This window comes from Chelonia mydas, chromosome 13 (assembly GCF_015237465.2).
Source record: "Chelonia mydas isolate rCheMyd1 chromosome 13, rCheMyd1.pri.v2, whole genome shotgun sequence".
Classification (NCBI taxonomy): Eukaryota; Metazoa; Chordata; order Testudines; family Cheloniidae; genus Chelonia; species Chelonia mydas.
Window position 1 is genome coordinate 3,610,406 of NC_051253.2, and position 15,055 is coordinate 3,625,460.

A 15,055-nucleotide genomic window follows, 5' to 3' on the forward strand; every position below is an offset into this window, starting at 1 on the left:
AGCAGAGGTGGATTTCGGCTGTGTTTGTTGGGGCAGAAGACAGCGCTTTGGGAGTCAGGTTTTAACATTAAGCAACCAGACTTAAGTAGTTCTCCAGAAGTCATTGACCAAGGGCATAACACCACACGCTCCCAGTGGAGCACGAGTGTTACTAAAATTAAGTTGAATGTGATTAGAAATACTGCTCCCCAATTAGACTTCAATAATAACTGGTGACTCTTCACAGTGAGCTGCAAAGCAAGCTGTATTGTTGTGTCCCAGTTTTACTGTTCCTGTAGACGCATACAGATAGACACGGTAGTGTGGGTCCTGCCCCCCCTTCACTTCGGGACTGGTAGGGCTACAGCTCAGGTTTCAGCCTCGAGCTGTAGTCACCATCCACAGCTTCCTAGGACTGCCAGAGTCCTCCAGCACAGAGGACCTGAGATTTCTGCTATGAGAAGCAAATCAAGTGATCAAAACCCTTGCTGAAGACATAATAAAGACAATTCCTTGGAGGCCCCCTCCTAAAGGCACAGTAAAGAGCACAGTACACAAGTTTCTTGACTTTGCCGTTCATCTTTAAATAGAGCGAGAGCCGTGACACATATCACCACCAAGGAAAGGCCCATCAGAAAAGCATGAGAAGGAACCCCGCAGAAGAAAGCCACCATCAAACAACCATTCTGCTTCACAAGGCAGCTTTAACCCATGCAGCTTTAACGGCCTTTGCTTCTTTGATGAGTAGCTGAGGGTAGGGGGGGTAGCAAATAGATTATTAATGCAGCATCTGTCACTTGTTAACCCTTTGTTTCCCTAGGCTACATAAGAATCTGGTTGCGGTTAGTCTTGTCTCTGACTGTGAGACACCCATGAGAGCACAGACCTATTGCAGTGGAGTGAAACAAGCCAGCTGTGCTCAATGAGTGTGCAATGAGAAGGCCAGGAGGACATGGTCTGCGGCTGTTAAAATGGGTGACTGTCAGAAGGTCTCTTTAGGCAACCCATGAGTCTGTCCCTCACACAGATACGAACACCTGCTCCCTTCCCCACCCCAAATCACGTTTTCCCTCATCTGAGGCTCAGCAGGCTCTATGCATCACTCCTTATAAACTGGCACAAGGGTATTTTTCCATCATCAAGTTAACATATTGTTTAGTACAAGCTAACATCAGATAAAACTAATTTAAGCTCCTTCTGTACTGGGTGTCTTGGATTAATTTGGCAGGCTACCCGGCTAGGCTGAAGCTACATTTGGCTCCCTGGAGATGCTAAATATCAATGGTGCAATACCAATACCTAGTTTTTAAAGGGCTCATAACAAAAACTGCCCCAGGCTCCTGCCTCTCGAGTCAGAGAGGGCTTCTCGGGGTTAGGGCAGGAGACTGAGCAGTGCAATGCCTCGCTTCTATTCTAAGCTCACAGCCTGGTTTTGTTGTGGGAAAACACAAACGTAATTTAATTTGAGGACTGGCTCAGAGATCTGATGATCTGCGCCGTGTCTGGTGCTGAAAATGAGGGCTATTTGAAGGTAGCACGCTCGGTAGTTTATGGAGGCAGAGCTCACGGCACACACCGGGGCTCCTGGCAGCCCTTCATTCCACCCACAAGCTCCCTGTCTGCTACCCTGCCAGCCCCCTCTTCTTCAGGGACTCCCTGCAATTCCCCCTAGTCACTTCCCTGCTAGGGCCTCTGTTTGCCCCCCATTCCTCCTACCAGAGGGTCCCCCATTCTCCCTTCATGTTCCACAAGCTGGGTGCACTTCCCCCTACTCCCTTTCTTCTTTCTAATTGGGAGAGAAGTCATTCAGCATGTGAAAGGACTGAGAGGATGTTTGCAGGGTTGTTGTATCCTGGTTGGTCCCAGGATATTAGAGAGACAAGGTGGGTGAGGGGACAGCTTGTATTGGATAAGCGGAGATGAGCAGGGGTATTGATTAACAAGAGCCATCAACCAGTTCTTCGATCTACAGACTGTTGCAGAAGCGCTAGAGGTTGGGGGTGTTGCTGTGCTAAAGAGCTGGCAAGGGCTCCGTTTGTTCCCCCTTTTCCCCAAAACTCAACAGGATTCTGGCCATCGATGGCTAGAACATCCCTGAAATGCTGGAGTTGATTGGATCCAGCATTCAAAAGTTCTCTTTACATACAGACAGAGCAATGCCCCGGAGTTGAGTGTAAGGGCTTTGCAAGCTCGGCCAACTATCAACATGATCAGCAATTGTAGCTGTCATTGAAATGAGAACCTCCTCTGGGAGTATGAGAGTTTGGGTTGCAAGGAATAAAAAAAAAAGAGCCTGATGTATAAAATTTGATTTAAAATAATCTGAGCTCATTGTTAAAGCATGGAGGGATTCCTGTGCATGCTGGCTGGTGTGTTGTGGAGGTCCAGGAACTTTATGGGTCTGATCCAAAACCCACTGAAGTCAATGAGCATCTTTGATTTGACTTCATCTGGCTTTGGATCAGACCCTAGACTGAGGTCTTCTTGTGGCATTGATTTTAAAGGAGAACTCCCCATGGATTTCAGTTCCTGCACCTTAGCCTGTGGTATCTTTCCTCTTTTCTGTTCATAATTTTAAGAGACTTTCCCAACTGCCTGGGATTTAAGAGACTTAATGAAGCTGTAAGACCCAACGGGCTGGGTGGTATGGCCTCATATGGCTGAAGACTGACTGCTATTAACCTCTAAGGAAGGTCCCTGTTACACCATAATATAAACTGCTTTGTCTAATGGGATTGTAAAAGGAAAAAGCCCTAGCAAGAGAGTGAATGGAATATTTCCATTAGTGATAAAACGGTGCTACTTTGATAGAACTAGAACTTGTCAGGATTGTCAGTGTGTGGTCCCACTGTGCAAGAACTGAAAACCTCTCCACATCTGTGTGTAATTTTAAATCGCTCTCTCGGTGTAGAAAGAGCAGCTGCCAGCGTTCTCCTGGCCGTTTGAAACCAAGCTGGGCAGGGAGCGTGATGAAAAGGGGATGAGAAAACCTGACCGGGGTCGATGTTTAAAGACTTTAACATTGGAATCCCACCAGACAAAATTCTTTCCTTTTCTGAGCACACTTGTGCTTCTCTGTTAGGCAAGAGACACTCGACGGTCTAATCCGACACAGAGAAAACAGGGGAGCAAAGCTGGTGACGAATGAGGGGCAGCCTATCCTAGGAACCCAAGCTAGCCCCCCTTACATGAGGAATCCGGGGGGGCTGCCATGTCGTAGCTGATAGAGCCAATAATCTATATAGCGGTGCCCGTCGCCCACCCAGCCCTGTGACTGGCTTGGCTCACAAATCGTGGGGCCTGGCCACGCTGCTGGTGGCTCTGGCCTCAACTGCCTCTCTGCCTGCATTTACTATCTGCGTTATAGTAGTAGATAAATCCCCATGGCAGCCTGGGGTAAATCCCCCAGTGCGCTCATGCCAGCTCCAGGGCAAGCCCTTCTCATGCACCCAGACTGAACAGGGCTGGCCCTGCAGAGAGTCTGCTGCTGGGACTGCATGCAGGGAGACGCTCTCCTTTTCCGCTCTGTGCTGCCCAGCTACTGCTCAGCCTGCAGGGGGGCATGCAGGTGGAGGTATCTGCTGTCGGCTGCCCGAGGGCCCTGCTGGCAAAGGACTGTAGGCTGGGAGGACAGGGACTCCGTGCGGAAGAGGCAGCGGGCACAGGGTTCTGCCCATGCTGTCCCCCTTCCGCAGGAGGGATTCACAAGTCACTGTCTGGTTGCCTAGTGGGTCAGTCTGTCCCCAGCTGGATAAACTCTCTGCTTACAAACCTGCTGCTGCCTGTCCCCGAGATGCATCAGAGCGCAGGCCGCTGTAGCCAAAAAGACGCCAGCATCTGGATTGGTTATTAACATTGTCTCCAGTGCCTGGGAAGGTGGGCTCCAGACTCCGTGCCTTTGAGAAAGTGGGGCGTGATGGAGCAAAGGCTGAAAATCACTGTTATGCTGGCCTGGACATGGTGCTCAGAAGCCAAGAGTCCTGCTCTGATCCTGGCTCTGACACCACTGGGGAGGGGAACGGGGAGGAGGCATTTCAAATAGCTTCAGCCTTCAAAACTCACCACTGGCTTTTTGAGTTCCTGGCCTGCGGCACCTTAGGCCTGGATTTTCAATGGCACGGAGCGGGCACAACTCCAACTGAAGTTGATGGCAGAGAAGGGAGCTCTGCATCCCTGAAAAATCAGACCTGAGGTGTCTCACGCTGGGCACCTAAAATCAGTGCCCACTTTTGAAAATGCTGCCCTCCACCTTTCCATGTGTCCCAATCTGTAGGTTAGGGGCTGTGCCACTTACTCACTTCCGGAGGATATTGTGTTGATGTTGGCACAGTTCTTACAAATGTAAGAGTGCTGGATAAATACTCAAGTATTGTCAAGAATCTGTGGATAGCCGCAATGTCCCTTGTTAGTATGGTGCCACCCAGAATTGGAATAGCAGTTGCAGGAATAGAACTCAGATCTTCCAGTACAAAATCACAAGCCCTTTCTACTTAAGCTTGAGGGAAATCTCCTGTCCCAACTAGCAGTAGAGGGGCCATGGTACACATCTGTGTGGTTCCCTCTAGTAGTGGACAGCTGCACACACAAGCGTTGGCTGCAGGGATGATAAATCTATTTTGTGAAGGATTCTGAGGTTTTGAAAATTGGCTTCATTTTGAATTAGAACAAAACCCCAAAGTTTCAAAATTCTCCGAAGGAAAATTTGCATTAAAATATTTTGTTTCAACAAAAATGAAACTTTGTTTCAATCTCAACTTTTATATTATACGTAACTGGATGAAACGTTCATTTCAAAAATGTCAAAAAGGGATGTTTTCCATTGCCAGAATTCCTCTCCCCGCAAAATGAAATTTAGACAAAATCAACGTGATTGCAAACCATTTCGATTTTGACAGAACTGCATTTTCCAATGCCCCTCCTAATTGGTGCCACTGGCACGTGGCTTTATTTTGGCGTTATGAATAAACACTCTGGCGTCCTTGGATGGTAGGTGCTATTTTATATTATGCATTCTTCATAAAGAATGCATAATATAAAATAGGGAGGCATTCTGAGTCCAGAAATAATCTGAGATATTTCCCAGATTTCATTCATGCTCCTGTGGCGTGGGGGACGAACTGAAACTCCAACCAACCGCTTAGAAAGAGAATTGGGACTGTCAGTTTGTCGGTGATCACTGAAAAAAAAAGCCTAAGGCCTGAAGCGCACAGAGTGACTGATCCAGCCACAGACTTAGAGGGCTCAAATATCCAGCACTGTCATCACTGGCCTTGTAATGCTTTCCCAAGAAAGGTGTTGAAAGCAAGGGGAGCTCTTAGGTCCAGCCCTTGAAGCTGTGAAAGCAAACCTATTCCTGAAAAGCTCTCCTGAAAAACTGAAACCCCAGGGCTTCCTCTTTTTCAGTTCTGCCGGCCAAGCAACCCCTGCAAGCAGCAAGTTATTTATGATAGCAACCTGCCAGAGCAGCTCTGAACGCACAGAGTTCTCCCAGCACCTGGTCTGGATTGCTTAGGAGCAAGTTAACACCAAAGGGTGACCGAGCCACCTGGTTGTACGGCTGCCGCAGCAGACAGGAAAGGCCCGCAGGGCTAACTAAGGGAAAGATGGCCTTTAAAATCCAGTGCCACCGCCCAAGCTCAAGTGGTAGTTTCAGATTAAATTAAGAAGCAAAAACTAAACTTGCCGAGCGGAGCCTGGCTGCCCAATAATAGTATTTAGCGTCTGGCAGCACTAACCCACCCCGATGAATAGCGTCGCAAGCTGCCTGCTAACGGGGGGTGTTGGATTCCGAAGGAAACTACTAATTACGGCATTCTGTCTCCTGAAAGGCTCTGAGCTCTCTCGCTCCGTCGCAGGCACTCAGCAGCCAGGGGAAATGGCGCTTTCATCGCAAACAGATTATTAACCTTCAGCCCCTGCTACGGCACAAAGGCCTCCTGAGTGGGTGAGCCCCAGAAAGCACCTCTCGCTTTGATGGGGAGCTTGTGTCACCAAACCAAACAGCCTTGGGCAGGCGGGACAGGGGCAGGGGGCAGACGGCCTGCCCATGTGCTCTCTATAGGGGAGCAACACCAGCCTAGCTCCCTGCGGCGCTCATGCCACAGCCATCTGCTTTGCTTCAGCACGTTCCTCCTTGTAATTTTTTTTTTTTTAGCTCTGTAACTTTCCTTCCTAGCCGTTCGGTAGCTGCTGCTTGCACACGGGCTGTCTCCACTTTGTAATTGCCTCAAAACAGGTTGTCTGAACCTTCAGCACGGCGCAGGAGAACAGCCCAGACATGCTGAAGTCAAATAGGCCTCCAGGAATTCTGGCTCCATTTAAAAATAACCATCAGGGCGGAGAAATGCCGCAGACAGCTGTATGCATCGCACCCATATATCTTCCCCTTTCCTTTTGGTCCGCCCAGCACCAACTGCTCCAGAATTCAGTTCTGGGGGGTGCCAATGAATTGAAATCTAGGGGGGGGATGTCTTATACTTCTATAAGAGGATCAACTATAGGATTTTAATAACCCTCTGCCCTGCCCACCCTGCTTTCCATTTGGATCCTGCATGCCCACCACTGTGCAAGGAATTGTTTTAAGCCCAGATGAAGCTCCTCTTGCCTTACAAAAAGCCCCAGATGAAGCATGAATATGGGACAAAATTGTTCCAATGTGCTCACAAACCCCATTCCCTGCTGCTCACTTACAGGCTTGCCAGACAGACAGGGGAGCTAAAAATGGTAGTAGCAAGTTTCTTTTTACATAGGACACCCACTGTTTCCACTGGAATAATATTGACCACAAAGATTATATTTACATTAGGGTAGAACCCGGAAGCCCTTAATCAGGTGTCAGGCTTGACTGAGCAAGGCATAGCACAGGCTCACAGGAAAACACATTCCCTGCTTTCAAGAGCATGCAAATTAAATTAAGACCAGATGCAACACGTGGGTGTAGCAAACTACAGGACAGAGAGGGGTTGTAGTGGTAAGAACATGAAGTTAGATGGGCTGACAATGCACCCAGCTTGGGGGTTCCATTTCCAAATCACTGGAGGTAGCTTTGCCTTTTGTTTACAGCACAATATAAATCAAGAAAATAGCTATGGCACTCTCTCATCCTCCCAAGGGTGGAGTGTTACAGTTAATGGGGGCGGAAGGAGGCTGCAAGCCAGGCTGCTGGAAGAATTACAGCAAAGTTCTCTAGAACACTGGAATTATTCTTGTTCTAGACAGCAGTCACAGAGCAAGGTCTGCAGCCACCCTCTGACTGAAGTCTAGTGCACTCTTCCTGCTCCTGTGTATAGATAACTGTCTTATGCAGTGTGAGCATATATAAGAATATTTGGTCTATCTGGCCCCAGTCAAGGATTTTTCTTTCTGATAAGAAGCTAAAACAGCAGGAAAGACTCCCCCAAATATCTGCCACTCCCCAGCCCACTCTGTAAAGGCTGCTTTGATTCCCTAAGACTTTTGTGCTGTGCATTCATATTGCTCGTAGGGTAGGCTCAGGTACAGTGGTGAAATCCTTCAGGGCCTGATGGGCAGCCACAGCCTTACACAGTAGGTCATTCCACCTGTTCTGACCCAAGTTGGTAGCGAATGAAAATTGTTACCAGCTGACCATTGTTAAATGAGTTGACCAACTTCATTTCCAGATAGAAGTGCCCAGGCCACAACTGGCCCCTTGTTCACAGGTGCCAAGAGAAAACCAAGGTCTGAATGGATAGTGGAGACTGTGCTTGCCTGTGTGCCCTACAGAGGGTCTCTCCGTGTGTGAGGAGAAGTGCAGTAGGGTAGCAATGCCATGCCTGCAGTCCCCAGCGTAGTGGGTCTGGTGTCTTGCAGGAACACGCACATCACTTGGGATATGGCTCTGTTGCAATCAAAGACCTGGGGCATGGCTGCGACTGGCCCGGGTCAGCTGACTTGGGGGCTGGGCTATAAAACTGCAGTGTGGAGTTTTCGGACACGCCGCAAAGTGGGTGGGTCTTAGAGTCAGGCGCCAACCCATGCACCTACACTGCTATGCTTAGCCTCAAGCCCCATGAGCCAGAGTCAGCTGACCTGGGCGCTGCGACTCGGCACCACGGGGTTTTTATCGCAGTGTAGACGTACCCGTGAATACGCTGCTGCGTGAGAAGGGCAAACCAAACTCTGCCTTCTCCCTTCATTCTCTTTCTCTGCCCTGCTCTTCCTCCACTTTTCACCCTCCCATCACCTCCATCTTCTCATCCTCCCACTTCCCCTCTTTCCTCCCTCGCCACCCTGGGCTTTTGTTCCATTGATGGAAAGCATTCCTTGTCAGCCTGTGACAAACGGCACGTCGCACGGGGCGCTCGGCTGGGGAATCCATTCATCCATTTCCCCTCTCGAACAAAGCTCTCCTCATCGCCATACCAGGGAGGGAGTCGGTACCACTTGGCAACCAAACTCCTATTAAGTGCACTTGCTGGAAGGATTCCTGTTAGCTCCTGAGGAGCTGGAGGGCCGGGCAGTGGGTACCATGGCTGGGGCATGTTTGGAGGGGAGATGGACACGAGGTTTTGGGGGGGGGGCAGGGGAGTAGGGGTTTTGTCTGGCATGGATGGTTGTGCATGAGAGTGGGGTCAGTGCTGTCGGGGGCAGGGACGCCACCTCTCCCCTCCCTTCAGTTAGCTGTCAGAATTTAACAAGGGGTTCCCAGGGGCTCTCTCCAGTAGGTTGCAGAGAGACTCCTCCCTTCCCCTACTTCTATTCTCCCCCTCTCTCCCCTGTTTGTTCCCAGCCCCCACATCTTCCTACCCTTCCATCTAAGGTGCTTACTATTATTAATGTGTATTACGGTAGCACCTGCGAGCCCCTGTCCTGGGCCAGGACCCCATTGCGCTTGGTGCTGTACAGACATGGAACAAGACAGTCCCTGCCCCACAGAGCTTCCCTTTAGGGAGACCAGATAGAAAGAGCGAAAAATCGGGATGGGGGTGGGAGGTAATAGGCGCCTATATAAGAAAAAGCCCCATATATCAGGACTGTCCCTATAAAATCGGGACATCTGGTCACCCTACCCCCATTACCAATGTCTCTGAGCCCCTCACAGTTGGGAATGTGTTTTGCCTCACCGCCCTCCTGCGGGGCAGGGTGGGGCTGTCACCCCCAATGGAGCAAATAAGTAAGCAAGCAATTTGCAAACACCTAGAAGATAATGTGATAAATAACAGTCAGCCTGGACTTGTCAAACCAACCTGATAGTTTTCTTTGACAGGGTAACAAGCCTTGTGGATAGGGGGGAAGCCGTAGACGTGGTATATCTTGACTTTAGTAAGGCTTTTGCTACTGTCTCGAATGACCTTCTCATAAACAAACTAGGGAAATACAACCTATATGGAGCGACTATAAGGTGGGTGCAAAACTGGTTGGAAAATTGTTCCCAGAGAGCAGTTATCGGTGGTTCACAGTCATGCTGGAAGGACATAATGACTGGGGTCCCGCAGGGATCGGTTCTGGGTCCAGTTCTGTTCAATATCTTCATCAATGATTTAGATAATGGCATAGAGAGTATACTTATAAAGTTTGTGGATGATACCAATGTGGGAAGGGTTGCAAGTGCTTTGGAGGATAGGATTAAAATTCAAAATGATCTGGACAAACTGGAGAAATGGTCTGAAGTAAATAGAATGAAATTCAATAAGGATACATGCAAAGGACTCCACTTAGGAAGGAATAATCAGTTGCACACATACAAAATGGGAAATGACTGCCTAGGAAGGAGTACTGCGGAAAGGGATCTCGGGGTCATAGTGGATCACAAGCTAAATATGAGTCAACAGTGTAACGCTGTTGTAAAAAAACCAAACATGATTCTGGGATGTATTAGCAGCAGTGTTGTAAGCAAGACACGAGAAGTAATTCTTCCACCCTACTCCGCACTGATTACACCTCAACTGGAGTATTGTGTCGAGTTCTGGGTGCCACATTTCAGGAAGGATTTGGAGAAAGTCCAGAGAAGAGCAACAAAAATGATTCAAGGTCTAGAAAACATGACTATAAGGGAAGATTGAAAAAACTGGGTTTTTTAGTCTGGAGAAGAGAAGACTGAGAGGGGACATGATAACAGTTTTCAAGTACATAAAAGGTTGTTACAAGGAGAAGGGAGAAAAATTGTTCTTCTTAACCTCTGAGGATAGGACAAGAAGCAATGGGCTTAAATTGCAGCAAGGGCGGTTTAGGTTGGACATTAGGAAAAACTTCCTAACTGTCAGAGTGGTTAAGCACTGGAATAAATTGCCTAGGGAGGTTGTGGAATCTCCGTCATTGGGGATTTTTAAGAACAGGTTGGACAAACACCCGTCAGGGATGGTCTAGATAATAATTAGCCCTGCCTTCAGTGCAGAGGACTGGACTAGATGACCTGGAGGTCCCTTCCAGTTCTATGATTCTGTGATTGCACAGAAGGGGAACTGAGGCACAAGGGACTTGCCCTTGGTCACATAGGAAGGCTGTGGTAGAACAGGGACTCCTACCCCTGTCTTCCAAGTCATAGACTAGTGCTCTAACTACTGGGCAGCCCGTCCTCTCAACCCCTCTGCTTCCTGCTTTCCCTGCCCTCCAGTTCTTCCTCAGCCCTTCCCTGGGCTCCATGGGGAGCATCTGGGAGAGGATTGGTGCAGACCAAGGCGGGCTCCTGGCTCCACTCCCACGCCTGGCTGGGGAAGCGATTGGCGAAGGCAGTGAGCGACGCAGGGGCCGCCCCAGCAGCCGCCGAAGTGAGCTGGGGAGGCCGGGAGCCCAGGGGGGAGGGCAGGGAACTCGCCCAGCCCACCTTAAGCCAGCAACGTAGGGCTGATTCAAGCAGGCAGGAATGACCTTAGAAAAACAAGTTTGTGCGGGGCCAGGCAGGGCCCCTTCTGGGGCTGGTTCCGCTGCACCGCCCGGGCAAGCTACCTTAAATCGGGGCTGGCCTGAAAGCTGCGGGGGGGCTCTCTGCACTGGCACATTGTGGAAGCGGAGTCTCATCAAGTCCTGACTGCTAGGCAACGGGCGGGGGGGCGAGCGCCAGCAGCCGCCGCCGCGGAGAACCGGAGCGGGAGCCGGAGCCGGAGCCGGAGCCAGCCCAGCCGCGGGAGCCGGGCGGCCGGGTCCGCGCGCTGCCTCTCCCGGGGACGCAGAGGCGCGCGGCTGCCCGCTGCAGCGCCCGGGGGCGGAGCGCTCCCCCTGCGGCCGGCCGGCCAGGTGCACGCCGGGCTCCTTTCTGCTCCCGCCGCGGAGGGGGCGTCGCAGCGGGGCGGCATGTGATTGAGGAAGGCGGCTGGTTCGCAGGGGTCACCGCGCCGCGGAGTTTGGATACCGCCTGGGCAGCACCAAGCGGCCGCCGCCGGTGGGTGGCAGCTCCCCGGGGCAGGATCGGGATCGGTCCGGTTCCTCCTCCTCCCTTCGGGCTGGGGCGCCGGCGTAATTTCCTCCTGCCGCTGCCCTGCCCCGGACCGTGCTCTTCACGCAACTCTTCTCCTTTCTGTCCCTGCCAGGCGCCCGCGATGGAGCCTGTCGCCAGCCGTTCCAGCTGCCCTGCCTGCCGGCTGCCCTGCCTGCTGCTCCTCGCCCTGCTCGGCCGGCCGGGTAAGTGACGCTGCCTCTCGCCTGCTGCTGGCAGAGCTGGAGACTCCTGGCAGAAGGATTGTTGGGTCCTGTCTTGATCCTGCCCCCCCCCCCCCCCCATCTCTTCCTTTCCCTGGTCTCTGGTTCCCCTCAACCTTCCCCTATAGAAACCCTTTCCATCCAGGAGGGTCTGGTGCACAATATAGATGCGTATTGACCTTTAACTACCGCCGCACCACTGCAGGGGAGGGGGCCAGAAATGTGAATTAAAGGGACAGGGGGATTGTCTATGGACGTAGGAACCTGGGCTCTGGCCCCCTCATTTCGCAGGGGTTATGGGAACCCCAGGATCCCACTGGGTAACTTGGCTCATGGCTGTGGTTTGTTTGATTTCCTCTAATCCATGGATTCTGCTACAAGGTAAACACCTTGTCCTTGCCCTGGTGAAAAAGGGGCACGGGGGGCTGAATTCAGCAGGGGTCTGAACTCATATGGCTGATGCGAGCTCATCAGCAGATGGGTGTAGATGGTGAATTTGTCAAAATTGCATAAATCTGCCATTCAGGCGGTGCACGGAATTGGTGTAATTTACACACAAACAGTCAGCATAATAGAAGGGCAACTAAGGGCATGTCAGCACAGGAAGTTATTCCTGATTAACGCCCTGTGTGGACGCTCTTAGTCCAGAAGAAGAGTATCCACACAGGGAGTTAATCAGGAATTGTTGATCTGTTTTAAATTCACACCCTATCTTATTCCAGATTAATTTTCATGAGGCCGTGTGGGAGGCTGTAAAATGGGCACAGGTGTAAAATAGCTGTTTTCTTACCCACTCCGGATAGTTGCTTTTCTTGTTCCTTAACCTCCTTTCTGCACTGCGTGGTGTGCACATCTCACTCGCTTTGCACAATCACCGAACACCAAATCAGTATAACTTCCCCGACTGTGCATCAGTTTTCTGGCCAAATTACGCCCAACATGAAGTCTGCATCACAAGGGAAGTTGCACACACCGACTCCAAGCTCCGTTTGACCCTGTGTAGGTTATGTCTACACTCCAGACCGTACAGTGGCACAGCTGCACCGCTGTAAGGGCTCCTGTGTAGCCGCTCTATGCCGGCAGGAGAGAACTGAATTAAACCACCTTCAATGAGGGGCGGTAGCTCTGTTGGGGGAAGCAGCTCTCCTGCTGACATAGTGCTGTCCGCTTTTGTTGGTGAAATTTACGTTGGTCAGGAGGGTGGTTTTTTTCCACATCCCTGACTGGCAAAAGTTTTGCCGACAAAAGTGCTAGTGTAGACAGAGCCTAATCTAGGGATTTATACTGTGTTCGCCCCACGGTATCTGAGCACCAATCAGGGCTCCTGGCTCACATTCCTGGCTCTGCCAGATGATTCCTTTAAGGCTTGCAAAAGGCTCTGAGATCGATGATGAAAGATGCGATTGTGGTGCATCTAAAGTATTTATTTATTCTTCCTGCCATTTGCACTTCCCTCTTTTCACTCCCTTCCCTCTATCAGTGTCAGTAAACCTCCCTCTCCCACCAGGAAATGAGCCCTGCGGCGGCTGCTTTCAATGGTGCTTCGCTTGCAGCTGAAATGCTGCCAGTAATTTTATTTCTGCCTCGGGATTAAGTAATTGGTGAACCTTCCTTCTCTATTTCACGTAAGGCCACAGGTGTGACCAAAGTCAAGGTCTGCGTTTCATTGGAAGCCCTCACAGGAAAGATGTTGGAGTAGCCAGCTCCTGCTAACGTCCAACCACCTCTAATGCCAGTCCATGAGCCAGAACATGCCACTGACTATCGACTGGGGGGGTGGGGGGAAGAGAGGGAGAGAACCTCTCTAGTCTGTCCGTTACCAAGAGGGGTTCTGTGTCCCAATCATAAGGGCAAAATTTTCAGGTGAAAATGTATGTGGGGTTCTTTCCATGCTGACTGTGACCACTGCTGTCTAAGGCTGACGGGTTCCAGGGATGGTTGCCACAAAGAAATTTCTGAGGGGATAGGGAAAAGGCAAAACAACCCAGAATATTTCTTCCCTGCAAAAAAGTGGCACTGGCTGATCCCTGGTAAAGCTGCCTTTGAACTAGAGCTTTGCCAAATCAAAGCCATGACTTCCCCCCACCTCCCTGACACCGATTTTCCTGAACAACTGGGCTGATTCAGCTCTGGGTCCCATTTCTCTAAGTTCTCCCTGTGTAGGAGATTCAGATAAATGGTTCTGGGGTTCTGTCCATGCTGGGGAGACGGCGGGGGAGGGGAGGTCACTGAAGCAGATGACATTACCCTGGTGAACTACACCCACTTTCTGCTGCTGTCACCCACGTGAAATACACCCTTCCTGTAACCCACCAGACGCTGTCTGGGGCTCCCTATAGCGCTGTGTAAATTGATCTCTGGCTTTCTTCTCCTTTTTCTGAGTTGCAAATTCCATGCTCATTTATAGCAAGCACCTGTTAATTTTCTTAACTGGGTATCCCCACTGGGGGGAATTTTAAGCATTGTACCTAGTGAATTACTGTTGGGCTCCTTCTCCAGTTGAAATTGTCTCATTCCAACAAGTGACAATGACACTGACTGCAAATATTCAAACCAGCTGCATATTTCTTTACGAATGTGAAGTCCTCGCTTAATAACACTCTTATGCTCCTTCCAGGGTTACTTTAAATTGCTTTTGAAGAAAAGCTATTTTTGTGGGCAAGAATTTAGGCAAGAGCTGCAGCTCTTCTGCAATTAAACCTTAACCCATTCCAACCCGTCTATCATCAAGTGACTTGAAAATGGGGAGAAGGGAAAAATTAATGACTCACCGAACCAGAAATTTTAAACCACAAATAACAAACTTACTGCTCTCCTAAGCCAAGCAAAAAATCAAGGTAAGGATATACGATGCTGAGCCCGTGCTGCGGGACACCATGCAGGATACTGCCTCCTTGCTGGGCCTGGAGCATCGTAATTCACTCTAGCCTTCGCCACTTCCCCACCATTATGAATTCTATACTGTACAAGTTCTGGGCCTGCGGTATGAGGATTTCCACACTTACAGTGCTTTTAAAAACAACATCTCGCTATCCCTGAAATTTAACATCATGGTAAAGTAGATTGCAGCAGATGAGCATTAAGGGCCCCAATCCTGCGGGGATCAGCACATGCTTAACCCTCCTTAACTCATTCTTAATTCTAACTTTTAAAGGCGTTAAGGGTGCTCAGCACCTTGCAGGTTGGGTCCTAAAACACGAGTTGCCAGTTTCCTAAGAAAATGGGTTTTCTAAGACACTGTTCAATGCTGTGCCTGAGAAGGGATTTGTTGCCGAATGCGTGTTCGCTTGGGAGGAACAGTTTGTCTTTCGTTTGTGGAAGCTGGCTGTGCAAATGATCTCTTTTCCATGCGTGTGATGCATCAGAAGGAACTCATGATCTTGACCACTGTACAGTATGTGTGTCACATGATCAGTGTCTGAGTCAGTAGCTGTATTGCACAGACTATTAGAAGAAACTTTCTGAACACCCTCCCACTCAG

The 15,055-nt window shown here is 50.1% G+C and overlaps 1 protein-coding gene across 6 annotated transcripts in view; it reads left to right on the forward strand.

Annotated features, from left to right (window-relative positions):
* The window catches only part of LOC102936900 (tyrosine-protein phosphatase non-receptor type substrate 1), an 80,424-nt gene that overhangs the window by 43,273 nt on the left and 22,096 nt on the right, over positions 1 to 15,055 (forward strand). The window contains exons 1-2 of one of the 6 annotated variants that reach the window (XM_037877234.2): positions 10,594 to 10,706; positions 11,466 to 11,556. The exons of 3 other annotated variants lie outside the window; for them this stretch is intronic. In XM_037877234.2, the coding sequence (XP_037733162.1) occupies positions 11,475 to 11,556 (82 nt within the window). In that variant the 5' untranslated portion in view covers positions 10,594 to 10,706; positions 11,466 to 11,474. Of the gene's footprint in view, positions 1 to 10,593; positions 10,707 to 10,762; positions 11,318 to 11,465; positions 11,557 to 15,055 lie in introns of those variants that run through there. 2 more of the 6 variants (XM_037877233.2, XM_043527567.1) reach the window with 2 other exon arrangements.